We start from the raw sequence: 24977 nt of genomic DNA, 5'->3' as shown, positions 1-24977 counted from the left end.
CTTGCACTGGTTTTGTGATTTAATTCCTCTCATGATCAAAATGCAGTGTGTACTTTGTAATGAGACCATACAATGCTTGTTTTTCAATAAACTCTCTTTTCTGTTAGTAACTCAGTGTTAATCCAGGGTGGTGAAGAACAGACCATGCAGCGGGATGGTTCTGAGGTGCTCACATATGACAAAATCTTCAACGGATGCAGCAGAACTGACACACAATGGATGTGAAGCAAGTATTGTGGCTGGGAAGGAAAGTAGCTGTTTGGGGTGTTGTGGGTTACCGTGCTTCTCTTCTTGAATATGCTGTAACTTGGGAGAAACGGGAGAACTTGGAAAATGTGTTTGCTGAAATGAAGGACTTCTAGCTGTCTGACGGGCCTATTGGAAGGAACGCGTGGTCTTGTGCTCCTGGAGAACCTCCAGTGTGCTCTCTGGATGCATAGCGCATATGGGCTGGGTACCCTGATGCTCCAGGCTGAAGTCCTGGCCAGATTGTCGGTGTTCAGGTGACTTCTGGATGAATGATTTGTTCTCTAGTTGCTAAGTCTTTATGTTTTTGTGTAGTTCAGGGATGTCCGGCTTTCAGTACCTCTCAGAACTCATTTCAGAAGTCATGCATCTTTTTTCTTTCCAAAGTATGAGACAAGAGGCTCTAGCATGGTTTGAGATAGCATGAAGATAACTTAGGACTACCTAGAAAATATACAATGTGGTAACTCGTGGACTGGATGAACATAAAGCAGCAGCTTGTATGTGCCCAGTGCAAAATAAGGAGGGGACAGCCTGGCCACTTTGACCCTGGTCACTTGCATAAACAGAATGGCAATCTGAGACAAGATGAAAAGCTGTGTGACTGGAAGACTTCCAGATTATTTTGGTTCACAGATGTGGTCATGGTAAATATTATTGTGATGTAACTTGTTCAACTTAAAACTGCTCTTGATCCCCAAAGGAATAACATCAGGTAACTCAGCAGCTGTTTTAATACAAGAAGTTATGTTCTGTGAACATATTTTTTTAAATGAAAATATGTCTCTTTATATACTGATATTAATTACTTACTTTGAAAGGTCTCAAGTGTTTTCAGGACTTTGTGCCATAGCCTTTGCTCTTCAGATTAGAGGTTCTATTTTCAGCACACCAGTTGCTGACAGTACGTTGTGCCAGTACATTGTCAGCATTCAGTAAAAGTAATAATAAGTGGAACTGTGTATTTCCATAGAGAGATGAATAGGAGGCTCTCTAGGCATACCCAGAAGGCATAGCCAGAAGTGATTTTGATTTAATTGTTTGTAATTTATGGAAAAGGAAAGTGCTTAGCAATATCGCAGAACTTCTGTAGGCACAGACAGTGGTGCAGATGTGTGGATGGATGACCAAGCAGGCTTTACTTGGATTGAGGTAACTTAGCTGTGTCCCAGGGTTATAGAGCCTTGCAGCTGGAGATATTACGATTAGGTGAGATCTAGATCTCAAATCCTAACCATTTGTAGCCAGTGGAATGTAACAGCTTCTTTTTTAGAGAGCAGACTTCACAACCCCAATAACGTTTGAATCCTAATATAAGGCATAATAATTCCATATTATTATTTGGCTAAGGAATCTCTATATTCTGATCTATACCAGCCTACTTGCTCTGGACATTCTCAAATAGCTGCTTTGTTCATTCTATTAAAAAGAAAATGGTTCCTTTCTGAAGTTTTCCCTGTAGGGGATAGATGTTTGTTTTTCTACCCATCATGTTTAGAACTCTTTGAGATAAGAGGCTCTGCCCGTTTCACTGTGCATCCTCCTACACCTGCAGATGGAGTGATAGGTTGATGACATGAAAGCCATGAGAAATGAGTATGCGCTGCTCTGCTGCCCATGGCGTAAGAGGTGACATTGAGCTGGCAACAAGGGAAAAAAAAGTGACTTTCCTGGGACAATGGTGGGGTAGCTCTTCTAGATCCAACAGCGGGCAGGAAGGTCCAAACCCATCTCTGGTGGTTCCTCTTTCTAACGTGAAGCTATTGCTGAACACAGCATTAGTCCCATGTGAAGTCACTTGATGTACATCAGGGTGAGGAGAGACCATAATAAATTCCTACTGCTGTATATACTACTTTTTTCATTCTGGGCTTATGACAACTGGCTTGACAGCAGAACGGAAATACTAAATGATCAGACTATAACGTTCACATGAACATGATTCGTTTCTGTGACTTCATTCTTCTATTTGGAGAAAGATATTGCTACCCTCCCGTACGTACTGACACAGTTGCCAAAATAACCGCTCTTACTAACTGGCAGCTTTAAAAGCCAGCCTGCAGCTGACTTTGAAACAGAAGGTCAGCAAACGGAGCAACAGACTTCAATTCAGAGCTTTAATGGGAGCCATTGACCACAGCAAAAGGCCCTGACTGGAGTGTCTACAGTGTGCTTTGCACAGGCCAAAAAGTCACTTTCATACTCTTTGAACCTTTTGTATAAATCTATATATTTTTCACTGTGTGGATTTCAAGATGAATGTGCAGCCGTGTGCTAGATGTGGCTATGGGGTTTACCCTGCTGAGAAGATTAACTGTATAGATCAGGTCAGTTCTCTTTCTTTATTATTCTGGACTATAATAAATGTATGGATTGCCACTTTTAACACAGTGCAAATCTCTTGGTTCCAAAAATTCTTTACTCATAACTGAGTTCAGAACTGAAATTGGTTTAAGTAGACATATATTAGAAGAAGAATTCTTCATATTCATGAAATGAATGTTAAGGGTCAATACTGAGATTTAATACTCAACAGAATAATAATGGAATACAAATAATGTCTTTTGGTTTCTGTTTTGTGGTATTTTCAGACATGGCATAAAGCCTGTTTTCACTGTGAAGTATGCAAGATGATGTTAACAGTAAACAACTTTGTTAGCCATGAGAAAAAGCCTTACTGTCAAGTGTAAGTGTATTTCCATTTACTTTTATTTTTTTTCTATTTTATTTTTACTTTTTTTAAAACAAAGGTTTGAAATGCCAAGTCATTTTAATGTAATAGAAGATCACAATTTGAACACAGCCTGGTCCCATGTATGTTGAGCAATTATGTATTGTTGGTGACTTTCTGCATATCTTTGGATTTATGTGAATCACAAATGATGGGAAACTCTTGTTACTGTACATAATGCTTCCTCATTTGTCCAGTGTGTTAAAAGATGCTAAAGTTCCCTTTCAGTATTGTGGGAATTCAGTGCTTTCCAAATGAATACTTAAGAGTTAATAAGGTTGAGCTAATCATCAGGAGAATGTATAAAATGCAGATTTTGGAGTTGGTTGTTGTAGGAAGGTTTATTTTATAATGATCAATTCCTGTCAAATTTGTCAGCAGAAAAAGGAGAGATGACAGTTGGTTTTTATTCTATTATTCTCTTTTGTTATTAGAAACACAGCATTGATATGACGATCATTAAAATTAATTTTGCTCTAGGCACCTACTCCATACAATAATAACTTCAATGTAATCTGAGATCTGTGTATGAGTGGGGGAAAAGTTATGTATAGAGGGGTGGAGGCTGGTATTGTGTTTTTGAGTGCTCAAAGAGAACCTTTATGATGGCTGTCTGGTGCATTCCTGATATCTTTTTACACTTTCCTTTTCAGGCATAATCCAAAAAACAATGCATTCACAAGCATATTTGAAACACCAGTAAATATGAATGCAAAAAAACTGTCAGAAGTGGTAAGTGAGGTAAGAAACTTGAAGGCCAAATGTATTTAGGTTTGGTTTACATGTTGATATCATATTCATGTCTTGTTTTAGAAATATATTCTTTACATAATGTAGATATGTGTTCTTTACTTACCCTCCTGTTTTCTTTTAGAGCAGTAAAATCTCAGCTCATGTTTGAATCACAATTGTTAAAATGCATTCACTCATAAGAAAGAAAGGTTTGATCTGAATTTTTTCTACTTTTAGATAGAAGAAGGGATAGCACTTTCTTACCTGCCATATCTGATAATCTACATGGAAGCTTGTTCACATAAACTGCAGGAGTTATTTTCCAAATCTATGTAAACCTACTAGTGAAATCAGGGGGATTTATAGAGCCATTTGAAACAAGAATGACCTACTTTCTTATGCTTTCCTCTGAAACTGACACTAAAGGGCATGAATGAATTGTCTCAGTAGGATCTAGGCAAAAGTTCTCGTAAATACTTTGTCAAGTGTTTCTGACAAACTTGAGATGGCATTTGGCTTTTGTGAGAAAATATGAAGTCCAGGGAACTTTACGTGGTTTTGCTGAAGATGTTTTGCCGGAGCATTTGGGATGGAGTGGCTTTCCATGCCCTTTCAACTGCATCAGTCCTCTAAAAGGCTGCTGTGCCCCGGCAAACCTCCAGGGGTGCTCAAAGTCTTCTTTCTTTTCAAATGCCATTCTTTTCTCTCTTGCATTGTTTTCCTCCAGATACTTTTTTTTGTTTGTTGTTTCAAACTTGCATTTCTAAGAATTTAATGAGAGACTCAGTAGCGGCCAATAACTGATAGATAGCTCACTCCTATGTGTAATACTGTTTTCTTGAATGTCATGTCTTTTGATACTCTAAAATCACAGAATCACAGTTGTGTGACTATATTTAGTAACTAAACCAATGTGTTTGAATGTGAGTAACCATCATTAAAATAAAAGAAGGAAGTTGTATTTTTTAGATTGTAGTGTATTAAATTCATTCTGATGTTCTGTATTAGCTCTACAAAGTTAATGTACATTAATAGCCTTTATCAGACACTGTATCTTTTATCATTCTTGTACAGTATTCTTTCGCATCAGTTTTTGCAATATCATGGGCAGTAACTATTTCAGCAATGACTATTGCACTTACTTTAAACTGTGTGTGACAGATCTGGTCAGGAATGAGTCTGGGATTACTGCAGGTTCTATTTCTGGTTTTAGGCAGTGATATGAGACTCTGATACTTCCAGTGCATGTGAATATACACGCCAGACAAATTATAGCTCAAAGATCACTTTCCCTTGTTTTGTACACCTAAGGCACCTTCTGTCCTTTTCAATCACATAATGAGGTTCTGTTCCAGAGAGAAAATTGCTAAGGGTACTAAAGAAGCTGATTCTGCAGTACATACTTAAAGTGAGTACTTCTGTAGAAATTTTGAGTGCAGGAAAACTTTTTCATTGGCAAATGTGTAAAATATTGCTAACTCGGGAAAAGGTTTCAGTAGCTATTTTAGTTTGTTGGAGTTTTTCAGGTAAGTTTATTTTTTATGTAGAAAATGTAACACTTTTCTTCAATCCTAACATGATCTTCTCACATAAGTCATGTTGAGATACTGACTGAAATGCAGAGATAAAAATTCAGCTCATTCCCTCTGCACAAAATTTCTATGTGAGCAGACAAATCATGCATGTCTCTGTACCTCTGTTCTTAATTTATGAAATGGGAATAATACACATGCTCAGTGGTTTTTCTGTCCAGTCAGTTTAGATTTTGCACTCTTCAGGACAGGGACTGTTATTTTTTGAGTCTCTAGAGTGAGTTGTATAACAGAGCTGTGATTTCACTTGGATTCCTGTATGCTGTCATGATAAAAGTAAAAGCAGGAAAATGATGACCCAGGACTAAATATAGTAGTCATTTAAATTTACACAGTCATGATACTTCATGGACACTGTGCAGGGAAATAGGAGAGTAGAGTATTTCCCAGCAGGTAATAGTTACTTCCTCTAATGCTGCATTGATATGTTCTGCTTAAGATTTCTTAGGGATTTCAGTCTTCAGAGATTATTTCCCCAAATATATTATCTAAACACGGAATGATTCTTTCAGAACTTCATGCCAGATTTCAGGTATTATATGCTGCTCCTTTACAGACGTGCAGCTCCAGTAATAGCAGAAATCTTAGGTAGAAGCTGGATGTGCATTAGAGGTTTGACCTTAGGGCTAAATGCACCTTCCATGAAAGCTCCTTTGCCAAGAACGGGTGGCATGGAGGAAGTGCTTAGGTGGTTTTTGCATGGCAGAGAGCTACAGGCTATGTGACCTTTTTGTACATAAGCAGGGTGTAAGTGGTGGTGGTTGGCGAGGAAAAGAAGATGGAGAGTTTTCTAAGTTCTCAGGAGGTGGTTGGTATGTTCTTCTGGGCTGTGGAGATTTGGTGGATCAGGTGTGTTTGTAATAGCCTCTTGGTTTCTGCATACATAAAATATATATACATATGTGTCTTCAGGGTGAATTGGCACTGTGTGTAGCAGCTGGAGATACAACACAGAAACACAGACAAACATTATGACAAAGTAAATTATCTTAAACTGAGTTGTGTTGGTGCTGCCACCCACAGAATTGGTTCTGTGCAGTCACGTTGTTACTCTTGTGTAGATATTGATGGTTTTTGCAGTGAGTCAGATGGAGGAAATGACATAACTGAAAGCTAACCCAGCAAAAGCCTACATAGTAATTCTCTGATCTAATTTGCCCCATGGTCACCTGTCTGATGGTGTCAGTGTTTGATAGACGAGAAGGATCACCCAGCAGGGCTAAAGGTATTTTTGGAAGAAGTCTTCCTTTAAACTGGCTTAAGGTGCAGCCAAAACTAGCAGGCCCTGAAGTGGATTTGTCATGGTGGGAACTGGGAACTGCGAACTGCACTGTTTTTGTTGGTTTGTCTTGCATTCATCTCCTTTTGTTGCTGCAGTTTATGCAGACTCCATATCACTGTGGACTAAGAGACTGGTAACCTTGTTTGTCTCGCTTCTTGTTCTTCTCCTAAGAGGGGGTATGTTAGTCTGTACTAATAAACTACTAATACCAAGTCCTTTATTATATTTTTAGATAAAATATCGAGAAGAGGGTGAACAATTAAAATCAGTCTTTCAGTGGGATGTAAGGTCCAGAGAAATGGAAGCTGCCTATAAAGCCCAACAACTGGCCACCCAGGTAAGAAATGTCCCTCAAGTCTCCAAGCAACTGGCCTGCAGGAAACTAAGGACTGGCCTTGGCATTCCTGACTGTTAGGGTTTTACTTGCAACATTTCAAAGCTAAAAAACCCATTACTTCTCATTTGGCTAAACTTTTCAAGGCAGCATAACTTGATTGTAGCTTAGGGTGCAAGAATCAGAAGATGAGGAAGGAAGAATATATCTATACAGTTAGCTGTCTGGACTGCTGCTTGTACAGCCATAGTCAATGTGTCTTTTTTCCATTGGCACCGGAAGATCAGAACAAGTGGTCTGATTCCCAGGGGGGCGTTGTTTGAGTCTCACTCCGGGATCTTAGATCCTGACATCTTGATGTCAGTTTTTGTTATACAAGATCTGCCCTGGCATTCTGAAGGTATGTGGAGTGTACATCTGTATGACTGCAGAGAGTAAATTTCACTTCCACAGCATTGTGTGTGTTTCTTCTTTTTCTGTCAGATCAGCTGTTTGTGTATTAAAACAAAGCTGAAGATTGATAATTATTTAATTTTTGTTTTGTAGAATACTTACTATGCTGCCTATGAGGAGGGAAAATCATGGTACTCAGGAACCATCCCAGATCCTGAGATGGTCAGGATAACACAGGCACAGAAGACTCTGAGTGATGTAAGTGAGCTGATGTTTGGAATAGTTTATTTTCATGGGCTATCATATTCTGAAGACTTACCAGTGCATCAAAGCCAACCTTTGATAAGATGTTACTACAGGAGAGCCTGACATGTTTATTTCTGTCACTAACAGTATTTAACCATGTAAGTCATTAAAGTCACATAAGGATGTTATTGCCCATGCTGGAAATCATACATTGATATATTTATGTAACTGAGAAGCACTTCAACTACTGACCATTGTTATTGGAGGTAACCTTGGTTATATCCTGTTCTAGCAGGCAGTGCTGTTTCCCTCAGTAGAGCAAAACGCATGATGGAAAACCTGTCTTGTTTACTATGGAGTAGACCTCTCATTGACTGCATTTCCATGACTGAAGAATATAACTTTTGAATTATGGCTGATTGTATATACCCAAACAATGGGCTAGTGACTCAGTCAACATAGCAAATTAACAGCGGATAATTAATATGAATGAGGAGTATTTCCTGTTGTATGTAGGAAATGTTGCTACCTAAAAAACTTATAAGGTATAAGTTCTTTAATTTGTTTACTTTTAAATAAAGTGATACGTACTTTTAGGAAGCAGGCATTCAAAGAGGAATCACATTGAAATACAGTGGGTTCTTCTGTAACAACAAACCAAAAAATGTTCATTTTCTAGTTTCAATATACAGAAGAATACGAGCCACGGAGAGGCAAAGGCAGCTTTCCCGCTATGATCACTCCAGGTTATCAGGTTGCTAAGAGAGCCACCCAACTAAGCAGTAACGTAAGTCTCATGTTTGTTTTAATTGTCTGTTAGTCTTCTGAATTTGGAAAATCCTGGTTTAGGCCATTCACGTAGGCAGTAGATTCCACAAAGACTATTTGTTATGATGTTAATCCTACTGAGTTAGAAAACTTTGACGTGGTGCAGGAAACAGGGTTAACAAACTGCTTGAGTTGGGAAGATTATCATAAGGATAAATGACAATATACGTATTTCCTGAAAGATGTAGCAACTTTTGCTGTAATTTATCACAACCTAAAGAAGATTGTGAATCATTCTAAAATGTTTATTTAATTAATTACCTTTATTTTCACCTCATGGTTTTATTAATCTATTCATATCTGATGATTTTTGCTTTCTTTACTATTTGAAGTTAAATACATTCAATATTGGATTTGATTAATATACTAGCTACTTTGAATATATCCACAGAAAATCACTTAATTATAAAAATAACAATTCAACTGAAAAAGATCAAGTAAAAAGAAATAATGTAGAAATGATTTTAAAGCATTGCATTGTTTTCTGGAAACACTGCATTGACATTGCAGTATGATCTTAGTGTTTTGGGCCATTAATGAGTATTGTCATAATATTGTAATCAAATGTATGGCTCACATAAGTCTAGTATCATTTGAAAATTTGCTTATCTGGGGCCATTTCTGTCTGCTTCTGACATGTACTTTAAGGAAATAAGACCTCAAGTATACTGATAGCTCAACTGTACAGTGGACAGTGTCATGACTGCTGTTGCTCATTTTCTCTTGAAGCCTTCTGACAGAAAAAAGATATTTGCTGCTTATTATTTGTAATATGTATTTTATATGTTTTCTCCCTCAGGTAGAATATAAGCGGGGACATGAAGAGAGAGTTTCGAAGTTCACCTCTGTTGTGGACACTCCAGAAATACTTCATGCCAAGGCTGGAGGACAGCTTTCAAGTGACGTAAGTGAAATAAAACAGACTGATTTTTTTTTGACTCTGGTCTTGGGACATTTATAAAACACTTTAAATTATGAGCATAAAGAAAAATAAAAAACTAGTATTTGAAAGGCAGACTTTTGAAATGTGTATTAACTTGAAATATTCTTGATATATTTTACCAGTAAGTATTTAATACTTCCAGTTATAAAGACTATATTAAGTTCTAGGTAATTTTAGGGACTAGCTGGCTGCCAGAACTGATGACAGAGAACTGATCTGTTCTATACCCAGGAGGTGGTTGCCATGTGAAGTAAAGAAGAAAGCTGCCTGACTCTAATATAAATAGAATAGGCATCTTGCAGGCAACTTTCGTATTTTCTTGAAACAACTGTGATCCATCCTGTACCCTAAATGAGACACAGAGGTCCTGCAAAAGATAGGTTGTGTAGCTAAAGGCTACACTGTAAAGATTCAGTTCATCTTCCTTTTGGCAGATGACAACCATTGAGTGCTTGACTTTGCAACTATAAGAATTGATTATGTGTGCAATCAAGATGCATTTGATCTAATTGCTCCTGAACTGTCTTGGATTTTTACAGTTGAAGTACACAGAAGACTTTGAGGAACGGAAAGGGAAAGGCAGCTTTCCTGCTATGATCACTCCAGCTTATCAAATAGCCAAGAGAGCGAATGAATTAGCCAGTGATGTAAGTGTCCAAAGCAAAGTCTCTTTTCAGGAACACAATAATAAATTCTCACACAAATTTTGGATTAAACTGTTTATTGGCAGAAATTCTATGAGCGTTGTGGAGTTGAGAGAGTGGAGAGAGTCCAGTACAGGGCAACAAAGATGATGAAGGGAGTGAAACATCTCCCTTATGAGGAAAGGCTGAGGGAGCTGGGGCTCTTCAGCTTGGAGAAGAGGAGGCTGAGGGGTGACATCATTAATGTTTACAAATATATAAAGGGTGAGTGTCAGGAGGATGGAGCCAGGCTCTTCTCGGTAACAATCAATGGTAGGACAAGGGGTCGTGGGTTCACACTGGAACACAAGAGGTTCCACTTAAATCTGAGAAGAAACTTCTTCTCAGTGAGGGTAACAGAGTACTGGACCAGGCTGCCCAGGGGGGTTGTGGAGTCTCCTTCTCTGGAGACATTCAAAACCCGCCTGGACACATTCCTGTGTAGCCTCATCTAAGTGTTCCTTCTCCGGCAGGGGGATTGGACTGGATGATCTTTTGAGGTCCCTTCCAATCTCTAACATTATGTGATTCTGTGATTCTGTTATACTAGCAGTACACTTCATACACGGATTTTCAAGTGACTGTCTTTTGCAGGGACAAAGTGAAGTTCTATGCACACAGAGAAAATTAAGCATTTTATTAGTGAATCAACACTGGATTTTTGTGGGCAAAAGCCTCCCCTATACCCAGCCTTCTCTTACATTCAATCAAAAAGGAAGAAAATAAGGAGTCAGCTAGAGGTCTTTGATTTCATTCTGCCCAACTCACTATGAGTTAGAGGGGCTGAAGTGCAGCTCTAATGTACACAGCTGCAATATTTCTGGGTGACCTTGTATCAGGGGAGGACTGTGTTTGCAGAGCTCTGCTTTGCCATGACTTTCCATGCTCCCAGTGGGTCCTTACAGTTCATTTTCCTATTCTTTCTTTTGTGCTGTTGCAGGATAAAGGCTTTTAAGAAAGTAACTTCTTGAATAGCAATTATATATATGAAGTATATGCACATACATACAAACACATGCGTACATTTGACATAGTTACAGATTTATACAATATACCTTTCTATTCCACTCATTTTGCTCTTCTTATTGTTGAGGTGGGGTTTTTTTGTTTGTTTTGTTTTGTTTGGTTGGTTTTTTAACTCCTTGGTCTACTGATCTTTATTGGCTTTCTTTTCCTCTCCAAACAAAATAAAACCACAACACCCATGTATTCTTTAAAAAGCATTGCAACAGAACATTAGTATTGCTTCAAAATTTACGGTTGATTGTGTTTTGTCATTGGAGACTGAAAGGAAAGCTCTTTTTGTTGGAGAGCATATTGTGCTATCTCAATGGAAGTGAATTTATAACATTATTAAGAGTTATGGAGGAAAATAAGAAGTCTGTAATTTTGAAGGCAAAAACTACTGACTCTAAAACATTTAAACATTTTTGTTTGCCTTTGTTCTGTGGAAAAACCCTCATTCGTGTCAGCAAATGCACATGGTGATTAAAGGACAGCATCAGGTCATAGGCATTATTTTGACTTCAGCAAAGATATTGCAAATCTTGGTCTAAACTTGAAGGTCAAGTGCCTCAAATTCCCTTGATCATTGGGGCTATCACATTTATAAGAAACAAACCCATTTATTAATGGTGGTCAGATGACTGTGGTAAAAAAGTGCTCTGTGGGAACCATGAATTTACATTACAATCAGTTCGATTTTTTTAAATTTTCTGGAGCATAAAGGGTTAACCACTGACAATAGGGAGTACTGAACATGCTAAACTAAAGGCCTGGTTGAAATGGCAAGTCCCATGTTCCTAGTGCATTATTTAAAAGTACACCACTATTTTTTGTTTTGTATCTTCAAGTGATGTTTGACTTGTCTAGATTGATGGCAATGGAAATTTTGACAATCTTTAATTGTCAACATATGCGTGTCATTGATGATTATTTATTATGCAGCATCTGTGTACCAGACCAAACTCATCCGGATGATTCTTTTCCTTTTCTTTTTTTTGTTAGGTAAAGTATCATCAAAGATACGAAAAAGAGATCAAGGGAAAAGCCAGCTATACAGCTGGAACAGATGCTACTTTAGCAAGAGAAAATGTAGATCAACATGGCCAGGTATGCAACATCTCAAAAATACTCATGCTGATGATCATTGCTATGGCTGATTGCTCAAGACTTTGGAAACTGCATTGAAGCCTGTTTTCCCTCTGCTTTCCTGTATGAGAAAGCAAGATCTCAAAGGAAAAGATGGTGTGCAACAGCACCATGCTCTGAATGTGTAATATATTTGGCATTGGCACTTATAAGATGTGACTGCAAAGTGTGAGCACTGTCACTGCATGATCCTTATGGTAGGGTCACTTCAAAAGGTGAGCCGTACCGTGGCAAATTTTATCTGTGTACATGTATGCACTGTACATTTCTACTGTGGTGGTGTTACACATCTCACTGAAATGTGTTTCCTTGTGGAAACTCCCATTTCATGAGAAAGAAAATGTAAATTCAGTTAGGAGAAAAAGTGAAAGGTCTGTGAAATGGTAGAAAGCTAATCGGTAGTCTTTTCCCTGCCAGTATTTTTAGAAGTCTTAGAAGCTTTGTAGTTCTAAATATGTGCAAGTTGCACTGAAGATCATACAAAATCTCTTAGATTTCAACTATTCTACAAAAATGGTATTGTAAGCTTGACAAGTTGTGGTTCTGCTTTTGTGGAACCAAATAGACTGTGGCATTAATTTTGCTTTTATTTCATTTTTAAGGGAATGCAACTATTTTTGTGGTCTCCTGAAATACATCCAAAGTTCTATTCCAATTAAGTTAGGGAAATAGTACAGCTAAATAGAACTGAATGAAGCTAAAGGGAATTTGAAAGAAATTGAATAGTGGTTTTGTATAAACAAAACTGTATGATTAGTCTTAGGTTTTTCATCCTACCTCCTCATGAGATCCATATACTTCTGAGAAATTAAGGAAGAGCGAATACATTGTCCTAAAACAACAGGAGTTTTAAGTTTCTTCACTTTTGTCCAATCCTACATCTTGCAATGTGTGAAAAGCAAACCACCCTTCATGAAAATGAGTTTAGAATATGTAGCAATGGAGCCTTCAGTCAGTTTCTGTCTTTTGAACTACTACAAGTTTTAGTAAGAATAAACAAATAAAATGAATTTGAGAAAGTGCTAATTGCATTTTCAGCCATTGGAATGCTGCTATCTTTAGAATTAATTAATGATATTTTTCTTTGAAAGTATCTTTGAAACTTCAGTCACAGACTTCAAATTTAAATTGAGTTTTAATCTTCACAGATTGGATTCTGATATTTTATTCAAATAAAATTGAGCCACTGAAATTAATGGATCTTTTTGAGTGAAGTGTGACTTAACATGGGTAAAGGGATTAGATCTCTAACTGTTGAGATCATGATGGTACATCATACAGATATATATATATATATATATAACATGAGACAATTTAAAGAATGTGACTGTAAAAATTCTGTGTGCTGAACACCTGTTTCATTCATGCTTAGAAATCTTAGAAGTGGCTAAAATTAATTATCTGCAACTTCGAAAATACTGTTTTGTAATATGAGCAATATTAGAAATTATATAAAAATGTATTTGAGAAAGTTAGAAGAAAAAGAAAATGGCAAGTTAGTCTGAAGAAATGACATTTTAAAAAACAAACTCAGCTGATTAGTCAAGGATATTTTTCATTTTTTGTGCCTGTTTATAGAATAGTTTAGATGCAGTAACTATAATTACAATATATTGTTCACATACTTATGACATGACCTGTCTTATCATGTGACATCGATGATGCACAAGATGACCTACAATGGTTTGTTTTGCATTGGGAAGTTACAAGAGAGACCTAAAATATTTATAGTCCTTTCTATATGTGCTCTCCATGATATTCTTGACACGTCACACATTCTTTTCTCACTTAAACTGGCTCTTTTTTACAAAGGATTTACGAAATATTACAGAGAAGACACATTACATTATATCTTACTTGTTTGTATACTTGCCATATTCTCCCCAGATATTGCCATAGAAAGCTTTGGGATGGTCATTGTATATTATTATTTTAGAAAAAGTTCCAGTATTTTGTTACTAAGTTATCAAAAGGCTTTTCAAATTGTCAAACATTTACACATAAACTTACCTGTAGATAGATTTAAGAGTATAAATCTCCAAAAGATTGGGTTTTTAAATCAAGCAAATGGAACTTTGTGATTTTGTTCCCTAAGGAGTTTACCACTTTAATATCTAGGTATTTCTGCTTCATTTAGGAATCCATGTTCAGAATATATCACTGGAGTAGAGAAATATTATTTTGGGTCAGTTTTGATGTGAGAAATGGCCATGGAGAGACCAAGAGACTTCCGTCACATCACAGAGGAAGGCTGACCCTACACTAAACTTGGAAATCTCTTGCCTGCCCAGACCATTAGGGACCATACGTTTTCCAGGAAGCACATATTGACAAAGAGAAGTGCTAGTAGATGTCATTTCTGTAAGAACAGAGGTGAAATTAGAAGGATGTATATTGCTGTATACTCAAGTGTTCTCATGATAACAGCTAATTACTAAATTTTCTCTTACAATGCAGAAAAGTAATTTTACAGTCATAGTTAATTTAATGGGTGATTTTATTCTTGCAATTAGTCATTTTGTTCTCAGAATCTTAAAAAAAAAAAAATAGCAATGAACTTTCCTAATAACAAGGACTATGGAGCTTTGTGAAAACACCCAAGACCCCACCTGCTCATGTATAATGAGTAAACACTCTGAATTTTCTTCAGGATTATATGGATGACTATGAAGAACACAGAGGGAAAGGAAGCTTTCCTGCTATGATCACTCCAGCTTATCAAAATGCCAAGAAAGCAAATGAATTGGCAAGTGATGTAAGTATGAAACCTGAATCAATACAATTCATAAACAATTAAAAGCAGCAGTTTGTCAGAGCAATGCCTGGGAGGAGAATGCTAAAATTACACTTGAGAAGTAAACAACAATGACATTTCACTGCATTGCTGGGAACTGGATAGCTCAGGGGATTAATAATATCCATTAATAGAAGAGGACACAGCTCTGGTTTGCATGAGGAAGGGATGGATGTAGCAACTAATGGGGATCCCTACTGTTAGGTTAACCCTCCTGGCAAATCTGCACCTGTATTATTAATGAAACCTTAATCATCCTGTGGACTACTATGGTATTCCCAGTAGTGAATAAATGGAGGATGAATGAGCTGAACTGGTTTTGATATTTTGATGTATCGTGCCTCTAGCACAAAGCAAGTCATATGGAGGAAAAGAAAACATCGAATACAACACTGTCACTTCACAAGCCTGAGCTTATTTCTAGGCTGGGGATTTTTAGTTTTGGGTGGTAAGCTAAAGAATTGGCAAAAAAGCTGGTGATGTGTGGGATTCTTGCATGCAGCCTGTTAACTTAAGAGGTACAGTCCTATTCGAGTCTCTTTCTAATAGTGACAAAAAATGGGTCAGTCTGTAGGTCACTACCTTGTTGCTGATGAGAAGGGTTCCTGCGAGTGACAACCTTTGTAGTGTGGACACCTGTCCCCCATGGGGCCATTCGAGCTGATGGACTCGGTCTGTTTTCTGGGGAGCTAACAGATGGTTGAGTGTTTCAGCTTCTACTAGACTAGACACTGGCAGTAAACTTAGAGTGAAAGGATCAGTTGTATTCTTTACTTGAGCTTATGACTGAGAGAATATAAAAACCTGGAACCTTCTGTGACCAATCCCTATTTTGATGACAAACTCAGTAATCCCCTGTTTAAACACAAAATATTTAACCTTTCGAGATAAAGATGGCAGTTTCATAGGTTTTAAAAATGCTAATGGTCAGCAGTTTCCTTAGTAATTTGTAAAACCTGGAGCAAAGAGAAGAGTTAGTTCATAGCAGTAAAATTTTCACACTAGAGTGCTTATCAAGCTGCTTCATATCTTTAAAGCCTGAGAAACTGTGTGCAGTTGGAAAATGAGAGACCCAAACACTGCAATTCAGCACGTTTAAAATAATTTGTTATTTTGTACATTATGAATCTGATTTTTGAAAGAGTAACATAACATGAAGAACATAAGCATCTCCTTGTATGCAAGAAATAGTGAAATGTATTCCCAATAGGGTTTTTGCTGGACAAAGTTTGGCAAAAGGCCAATATAAGTATTCTCTCACTTCACCCATCCGAGCCCAATTTAAATCAATCACCTGGTGTCTAAATTAATTTAATATATCGCTTATTTAAATCTTGATTTGGTACAGAAATATAATTCCCCAAAAACACTGCAAGTGCAAGAAGATACAGCTTTTTTAAAAAGCTGATTTCTACAAAACGGAAAGTTTACAGAGCACTGGATGACTATCTGTAATTCTCTGACTAGAAATCTAAAATCAAAGTACTGAGAATTAACTTCGGGAATAGAAGAGCACGCATGCTCCAAATAGTCACTAGCCAAGAATCTGCTAATTATCTGTTCAAGCTATGAGCAACAACCAGTGCTGTTCAGTCTGTGTAAAAAATGGATTAAAACCCCCCCTCTGTATAGTGAAGTGGCCAGACAGGGATTGTTACGGCTTTGGTTTATTTTGGGAAGTGACAACTCACAGTATTTCAATTTAGCAAGTTCTATTTGCTTATCGAAGCAAGAATGGGAAAAGTCTTCTGCTGACTGATGAAGCCAGGCTAAATAGCAATGGTGAAAAGGTAGACACTTATTTTATAACTTTCCCTACTTCTTTTCAGATAAAATACAAGAAAGATCTTTCCAAGATGAAAGGTGCAGCTCACTTTCACTCGCTAACGGCTGAAGACAACTTAGTCCTTAAGCGAGCCCAAAGTGTTAACAAGCTTGTCAGTGAGGTAAGGGGTTGAATCGATCTGTTAACAAGTTCGAGAGCAGCTCATGCAAACGTTTGTGTCTGATGGGTGAGGACTACAAATAGAAAAAGCTGTTGTTCTTATTGCCCCATATGTAACAAAAAATCATATGTGTAGCACAGGAACTGGAGAGAAAGGTGCAGGAACAGGTCTTTGGGTGCTGTTATCCAGCATTTCCGATGATCTGTATGAAAGCATGAGGAATTGACTCCAGAAGAGTAATTCTAATTCTGGCCACATGAAGAACAGAGATCTAAAAAACCCACCCTGAATTATGCTCTTAATGTGCTGTGAACTTATAACCATAAGTGCTTGAGGATGACTTGGCTGTGTACCTTGCAGTATTTCAAAGAAGGTTCTACTGATAATTAAAAAATAACACAAACAGAGCCAAAATTTGTACCATTCTGTTAGTGCAGGTTTCTGTTTTCTTCCGTCACGTGAAGGACTGTGAGTTATGGATAATGCATTCTTCTGCTTGGCAAGGGAAGATTGCTGGGGAATTCTCAGTAGATTCTGAATTATTAATTTATTTATAGTGTCATATCAGCTATAAAGCTATTAATAAATGTAAGTTTCTAGAGCTTCCCCATGGCAGTTTAAAAACTTACACTCTTGGGACGTCAAAGTATAAAACCTTCAATAATGAAAAACCCCTGGAAGTAGGACTGGGAGGGGCCTCCTGGGCCAGTGGTTCCTGGCTCCTGCTGTTTCAGCACAGTATCATATAATCCTCTTCTTCTAATTTCTAACCTATGTTTATTCCTGTCCATTTTATTACTGTTGTGTTTTGTGCCAACATTGTCCTTTAGTTTAAAAAGTTCTTTGCCCTGTACGACTACCTTTCTGAGATGTTTACAAGCAGATATAGTTTTCTTCTCTCTGCCTTTGTTTTCCTAGACCAAGCAAGCGAAATTCTTTTAATCTCTCTCAGTCTTTAACTGTGAGTGTTCCTCACAGTAAGTGCATGTTCCTCAAACAGGAATGACTGTGAAAGCACATAAGTTCTTGATGAGGTCTTACTGGAACCTGGGAAACAGCACACATGCTTCCCAGTGCCTGCTCAAAAGTCTCCTCTTGCTCCCACCTTGGACGGCATTTGCTTTTTCATGACTGTGTTACTTTGGCATCTCACCATCTTTCTGTGGTCAGCCTCCATAGGAACATTTTTCTCTTTCTTAGTCTTTCCAGTTGATAAGCTCTAACAGCTGAAATTTTTATGACTGCTCCCTAGCTATATCACCCTCTCTATTGCTGAATTTAGTCCCATTTCTATTACTCCTTTTAATATCACCCACACATTTCTACTTCCGAGCAAAGGTACTTAATGAAAATATTAAACCAGTTCTGTATTTAAACTTTCTCAGAAGAATTCTGCTGGTAAACTTCCCCCTGTTTAATCCTTCCTGCTGAAGAACACCCATTGCTTTTTCTGCTTTCCTTTGCTCCACACTCACCTTAAAATTCCTTCATAGATCCTTGGTTTTGCTAATAATTTTTTCCCATGGCACTGTCTCATACGCTTTGCTGAGGTCCAAATGGATGAGATGGCGTTTCTTCTGCCTATGAAGTAGTAACTGAGTATATTAGAGTAGTCTTCATATTAATTTTCGTCATATGACATCTGATGAAAGCCATGTGTCGAAATCTCCGAAGAGTGGGTCTGGCTAATAAAAAGTGTGTGGAGAAACTTGACAAAGCCAGGTTAAGGTTTTACTCTATCTTTCCCTTGTTCATTTTTGTCTCTAAGGTGGAGTATAAGAAGGATCTTGGAAACAACAGAGGCTGCAGCATGAACTACTGTGAGACTCCGCAATTCAAGAATGTGAGCAAGATCTCAAAATTCACCAGTGATGTAAGTTTTCAGTACCTTGCTTGATACGGTAGCTGCTGGAATCGCAATTTATCTTTGCGTGTGTTTCAGATAAGCAAGCGCTGGGAATTTGAATGTAACTGATTTTACCGCATGTCCGTCCAGCACCTATCCTAGTCTGTCCTTACTGATCATTTTGTATAGGATTATGAAAACAGCTACCATGATATATGGAAGAGAGGTTACTTACAATGACTGTTAATCTACACAAGCACCTGTCAGTTTTTACTGTTGTCTATTTTAATAATTACTTATTCCATTGTGTATGTCCATTTCCTGGCTGGAGAAGGAGGCAGAAGATACTTTACTAGAGTTAATGTCAGAGAGGAACATGTTTACTGCAGGAAAGTAACCAATAAAATAAGTTGTGATAAACTGCTACTTGCATCTGATGATACTGAAGTATAATTTTACTTTGTACTGCTTACTATCATTCTCTGAAATCCAGGAGGAGTAAATCTTTTGCCTTACAGATGAGATGGTAGAGTGGTTAATTTATATTGTTGTTGAATTTCCTACTCTGAGCTTGGTGAAAGCTGCACCAAAATACTCCAGTTTTGGTAGATGATAATGTGTTCATTTGTTAACATACAAATAGCGCATCCCTTCTACTTCATTGTAATATTTATTACTGATGAAACAATATGCAGCAAAATAATGTGGCGGTATCTCCTTTATGTGGCATCCATGTCATCTGAAGAATACAGAAGCAACATCTTTTTAAATAGGAAACCACAGAGGATTTTAGTTTTTATTTCTTAAAGTACCAAGGTTGTTGTGGACTCATGAGTTTCTGTAGTGGTGCAACACAAGTAGAACACAGCTGTAATAATTTGTCTCACTGCTGTAAAATAGAAACTCATAGAAAAACTACATACATTTTCTCAGAATATATTTACTTTTTTTTTTTTGTTTGTTACAGCTTAAATACAAAGAAACCTACGAGAATGAGATGAAAGGTCGTTATGTAGGTGTCGGCATGGACAAGCGAATGCTACATGCCATGAAAGTTGGCAGCTTGGCAAGCAATGTAAGTGTTTTTTAATCACACGTGTATGGTTTCTTACTTTCTTGTCTTTAAGTTTTTTTCCAGAATTAAGTTGATAGAAAACTTTAGATCATATTGTACCAGGGATCTGAAGGATAGGTCTGTTGAGGGGAAATTCTGGAAACCCTTTTGTACCAATTTATAGCTCACTGTGTGGAAGAAGTTAAAATAAGCAAATTCAGTGATCTGGTAACATACTGAGCTCCTTCAGTTTTCTTTGACATCAGTAGGATGCTGAACGTTGTTTGCCACCACCCCCAGGGTCAGACCTTTGCTGAAAAAACAGTCTTTAATGAAGATTTCTGGATTCCAATTTAATTTACTGGGTTAGTCAAGAAGCTATTTTGTTACATACCATTCCTTCAAGTACATTATTTACAAATCTGTAAGAAGCTTGAGAACTAAGCAGAAAGATAAAAGAGATGTGTCATAGGTGGAAGTTAAGTTAATGCTCCCACTGTTGGCATTGGATTAATTGAGGAGCTGAAAAAGAATCAATTAGTGGCTAAACTATGCAAATAATTTCATTTTCTTTGTCACTTATGACATTGAACTTACTTTGTTTTCTGCATTTAATATTAATATTATTGTTTCTTCTTTCCTCTTGACTGATAATTATTCAAACAGATGACAGCTTAAAAAAAAACAATGATTTTTTTTTTTCTCCTTGTGTTTCAGATAGCCTATAAATCTGATTACAAACATGACGGTGTTGACTACAATTACCCAGCTACACTAACTCCTTCATATCAGACAACAAGGAAGTTGGTCCCTTTGAAAGATGTAAATAATTTTATGATTTTTTTTTTCTATGACTTGCATGGCTCATCATCTCTCCGTAGGACAGACTGTGATAGATTGCGTGTGTCAAATGATGATTTAGTCATGGGAGCAAACAGGCAGTGAGAACAAAGTTAAAACAAAAAAGTGCAGGGGGTCAAGAGGGCTCAGAGGAATACAAAGTGCTGCCACCTCCTGTCATTGACTTCAGTTCAGCACAGATTGTACAATGATATGAAATGAGCAAGTTCTGCCCCATCTCTACTCTGTCTTGTAAAACATCCCACCATCCTGCGCAGCTTCAACAGCATCATCAAGCACTGAAAGGACAGGGAGACTTAAACAGGCTTCTCATTCTTTGTGAATTCTCTGAAGATGCTATAATAGGTGTTCACATTTGTTGGGAAATTAATTGGTCACATAACCTTCTTTATACCTGTGGTACATGTCAGTAAGGTGCCCTCTGTGCTTGGGGCTGAGTTGCTGCTGCAATAACGTGAAGAAATTTGTGTACTGCTGTGGTTATAGGTGCTCTACAGAGAAATGAAAGACATCAGGCTGTAGAGGATACCATACTATTACCTCCTACAAGGATTGAAGGCTTGATTGATCTCATCTACCACTGGGAACTTAATATGTGCCTTAGTTAGGAGCACAGGCACCAGGCATTATAAAATCAACAGGAATACAGTAGCACCTCCACAGGGCATTTCTGACTATCCAAGATGTATATAACCTGTCTTTATCAGGGTCTAAATACCTTTTCCAAGGAAAAGATGGTAGCATGAAGAGGTAGAATTGAGAACCCTGGTGTTTTTGCAGAAGTACTTGATATACTTCAACTGTAAGATACACTATTGCCTCTTGAGCAGCAGTTTCAGCTTTGTTTTTGAAAATGCTTAAAAAAAATAAAGTTCACTGTTTGATTGCTTAGTGAGAGAGTTGTATTCCTAAAGAGTACAAAGTAAGCATGACTTCATGTCCAAAATGTACAAATTAGTTTTACCCACTCTAAACATTTCAGCACTACCTATGGCTCTAAAATTCATAGTCACCATCTGGGTTTGGAGCATGTCAATCGATGGGCTACAGAGACTCAGTTGCCCTAATCATAATCATCATCTACTAGTGTGAAACAGGGCTCATCTGCTCACTGATAACCAACATGCTTGCTTGGAACTCTGTAAGAATGCAACTCTCTCACACTCTAAGCAATCACAAGTAGCTTATGAAAATATGAAAATACATATTTTCAGTCCAAAAGAAATGATCCCTTTCTGTGGAAGTAAAATTCTATCTCTGTAAAGAAGTAAACTGTTTTAAGTACTTGATCACTTTGGAACTGCAGGATAATTCAGGCCTTTTTTTTTTTCTCCTAGTTTTTGTCATTATGGCAGAAAAAACTAAGTTTACATGTGGATACCTGAGATAAGAATGTTCATATTAAAATAGTTCCAGTAACTCAAAGTCTGTAGAAATATCCTCTACTTTCCTAGAAAAAAGTGGCCTTAAGAAACTAGTTTTAAGCAATGTGATCTGCAATGTTTGTGAACTGGTGATTAACTACAGTGAATATTATTTAAGGCCTACAGAGAAGAGTAATTGTGTCCTGCAGTGTAGCACTGAGTCCTTTAGCAGCAACAGGTCTGAAAGAAAGCTTCTCCATGATTTTTTATCTTGCATAATTTTGGGATTTAAGAAATTTATTTCATACCTTATTATTCCTGCTGCTGTGTTAATGTGTTAGGAATTTAGTGGGCTCCAATCCTATACGTTGCTGACTTTAATATGACTTTTTTGTACCATAAATTCTTCTTCTATCATAATCCACACAAAACTCTTACCACACAGGGAAATACTGTGGTTAATTATCACATGGTAAAGACAAAGTGTGAGTTAATTTTCTCTGCACAGCGTTATGGTGGGCAGACCTCTTAATAGACAATGTTCCTTTATAGAGATAGTCTGATAAACATAAAAATAGTCTGAGGCATGGTTAAGGATATCAGTTTGATAGGAATGCTTTGGGGACAAGCTGAAACTGCATCTTTCTAAGTATTTGTGCTTTTGAGGGGAAGGGGTGAATTTCATTTTCAAAGGGGAATGAAAACTGTGACCTCAGACTGGGGGAGTTCCAGAGCATTAACTCAGATCTCATCCAAGAAATCCTGGTGTTTTTCCTCACCTCAATTTATTATGGTTTAAATAATGATTTATCCAGGGTATTAGCTAACAAAACCTTGTCTACTCAATCTCATTTTCCAGTCTGAACATTTCTTCCTTTACTAAATTTAAAAAAAATTTCTATTGAATTAGGTAAACTACAGGCAGAGCATAGACAAGCTGAAGTACAGCTCTGTTGCCAGCACTCCACAAATTGCTCAAGCCAAAATAAATGCACAGCAGCTCAGTGATGTAAGTTTTGTCGTTATTAGCCAACATTGTTTGTTTATTAGAATAATAAGATAATTTTATTTTATAGCGTTTGTAACTTAATCGTTTTTATTGTTGATAGTTCATTAGCAAATTTACAACCAAAACAATAATACAAATTGAATTAAATCACTTCCAAAAATGTGGCAAGCATACCAGTAGGTTTAATATTTTCTTCCATTTTTAAGAGTTGTATTAGTGTGGGTTTTTTTAGGAATTTATTTTCTGTGTATTTATTAATGCATGCTTTTTTAATAGGGTATTTTCTACTTTTAGGCAAGCAATAACTATTCTAGTTGTATAATAATTATTCTACTTCCTAGTATCAAGGTAAAAATTATAATTGGCTTATTGCTCTCATATTTGTGTCAAACATAACTAAGAATGTATCTATAACACATGGCACTAATAACCTGAAGTTCAACAGCAGTCAGTAAGTGTAATGGTCATATTTTTAGTGAGTTAAAAATAACTGAGTTTGTTGTTGACTTTTTCAACATCTGGCAGCTGAACTACAGAGCCCAGTACGAGAAGACAAAAACGAATTACACTCTACCGCAGGACGTACCTCAGTTAGTCAAGGCAAAAGCCAATGCTGAGCTGTACAGTGAGGTAAGCCAAGCAATGTGGAAACATTCGTATTCATGCTGCCATTAATAGACAGAAATTAATGTAAAGATGATGACAGTGTTTCTGGAAGCATTTAGCATTTACCATCAGTCTCCAGTAAACAGCGTGAGGTGTGGTAACTAGAATAGAAAGGGATACGACCTCAAGTATGGTGAAACTGGTAGACATCTTCTTTGCAAAACTGTTTCAGATTATTTGAATTGTTTAGTAAATCAGCGTCCACAAAAATAACTGCTTCTGACATGGCGTTTGTATGAAGAACCAGCGTTTGCACAGTTTTAATAACTCAAAGCCCACTGAAGTCAATGGAAAGAAACACAGTGACTTCTGTGAACTTGGATCAAGCCTGCTGTTGCTGCCATTCATAATTCGTGACAAAACATAGTGATTTATTTAGAGACCTGTGTGTTAAAGTCAAGCACTTGCAGGAAAAGTTTAACTCCTATTCAATTTTTAAAGTATTTTTCAGGCCTCCATTGTTGTAGATAGTTTTGAAGGGAAAAAGGCCAACAGGAAACATAAACGCAAAACCAGAAAAAACCTCCAGACTTATTACTGATGTCGCTATTATTTTTGAGCCGGTTTCATAATTTTTCATGGGTTTGAGTTGATGTTACTCAAAATTTTTTCCTGGCGTATTTATGCCTTGTGTTCTTCTGCTAAGTTTTTTTTGAGTTGCATTGGTGAAGGGTTGTGGAGCAATGCTCTGTGTGGCTGTAATGTGTTGGGATGCATGCTCATCATTGGATATTAGTAAACTATAACCATATGGAAAGCCAAATCTAGAAAACAGGGCTTCCTGAATACTTTATTAGGTGCATGCATAGTATGCGTGAAGACATACACGATCCTGCCCCACCAGAATTTCACGTGGAACCTTGAAAAAAAGCTTAAACAACTAGCACTTTAACGTCCATTAATTTTCAGAAGATAAGCATGTGATTCTCACATGTTTCATCTACGTTTGTGATATAGTGTGGCTCATGAGTGTGCTTTTGAAGCAAATCTGATCAGAGGGTTGCTTCACATTCTGGGGTGTTCTCAGAGCACAAGAGCTGGATTCCTTTTGAATGCAGCCCAACTGAAAGGTGCTCTCCAGCAGCGCTCACAAAGAACTGCAGCTACAAATAGATAATCAGTGCATGGGACCTGACGAGCTCTAGTTTGGTGGGGAGGAAGACAAAACCTGAAATGAGTGATGTCTGATTCTGAGCACCAGCTGTTCCGCCCTATAGATCAGCTCCTATTAATCTACAGTATTTGCTTATGGAGACATAACCACAGGCACTTTTGA

At 37.3% G+C, this 24977-nt stretch overlaps 1 protein-coding gene across 5 annotated transcripts in view; it reads left to right on the top strand.

Moving 5' to 3' along the window:
• The window catches only part of NRAP (nebulin related anchoring protein), a 57248-nt gene that overhangs the window by 3117 nt on the left and 29154 nt on the right, over positions 1-24977 (top strand). For 2 of the 5 annotated variants that reach the window (XM_065842881.2, XM_071812161.1), the window contains exons 2-17: positions 108-226; positions 2838-2932; positions 3631-3718; positions 6816-6920; positions 7464-7568; positions 8236-8343; positions 9184-9288; positions 9867-9974; positions 12018-12122; positions 14812-14916; positions 16785-16901; positions 18670-18774; positions 19715-19822; positions 20519-20623; positions 22937-23035; positions 23561-23665. In XM_065842881.2, the coding sequence (XP_065698953.1) occupies positions 155-226; positions 2838-2932; positions 3631-3718; positions 6816-6920; positions 7464-7568; positions 8236-8343; positions 9184-9288; positions 9867-9974; positions 12018-12122; positions 14812-14916; positions 16785-16901; positions 18670-18774; positions 19715-19822; positions 20519-20623; positions 22937-23035; positions 23561-23665 (1635 nt within the window). In that variant the 5' untranslated portion in view covers positions 108-154. Of the gene's footprint in view, positions 1-107; positions 227-1723; positions 2574-2837; positions 2933-3630; positions 3719-4980; positions 5118-6815; positions 6921-7463; positions 7569-8235; positions 8344-9183; positions 9289-9866; positions 9975-12017; positions 12123-14811; positions 14917-16784; positions 16902-18669; positions 18775-19714; positions 19823-20518; positions 20624-22936; positions 23036-23560; positions 23666-24977 lie in introns of those variants that run through there. The other 3 variants (XM_065842883.2, XM_065842880.2, XM_071812162.1) reach the window with 3 other exon arrangements.

This window comes from Patagioenas fasciata, chromosome 8, assembly GCF_037038585.1.
Source record: "Patagioenas fasciata isolate bPatFas1 chromosome 8, bPatFas1.hap1, whole genome shotgun sequence".
Classification (NCBI taxonomy): domain Eukaryota; kingdom Metazoa; phylum Chordata; class Aves; order Columbiformes; family Columbidae; genus Patagioenas; species Patagioenas fasciata.
Note: the sequence above shows the minus strand (reverse complement) of the source record. Positions and strands in the feature narration are given on the sequence as shown.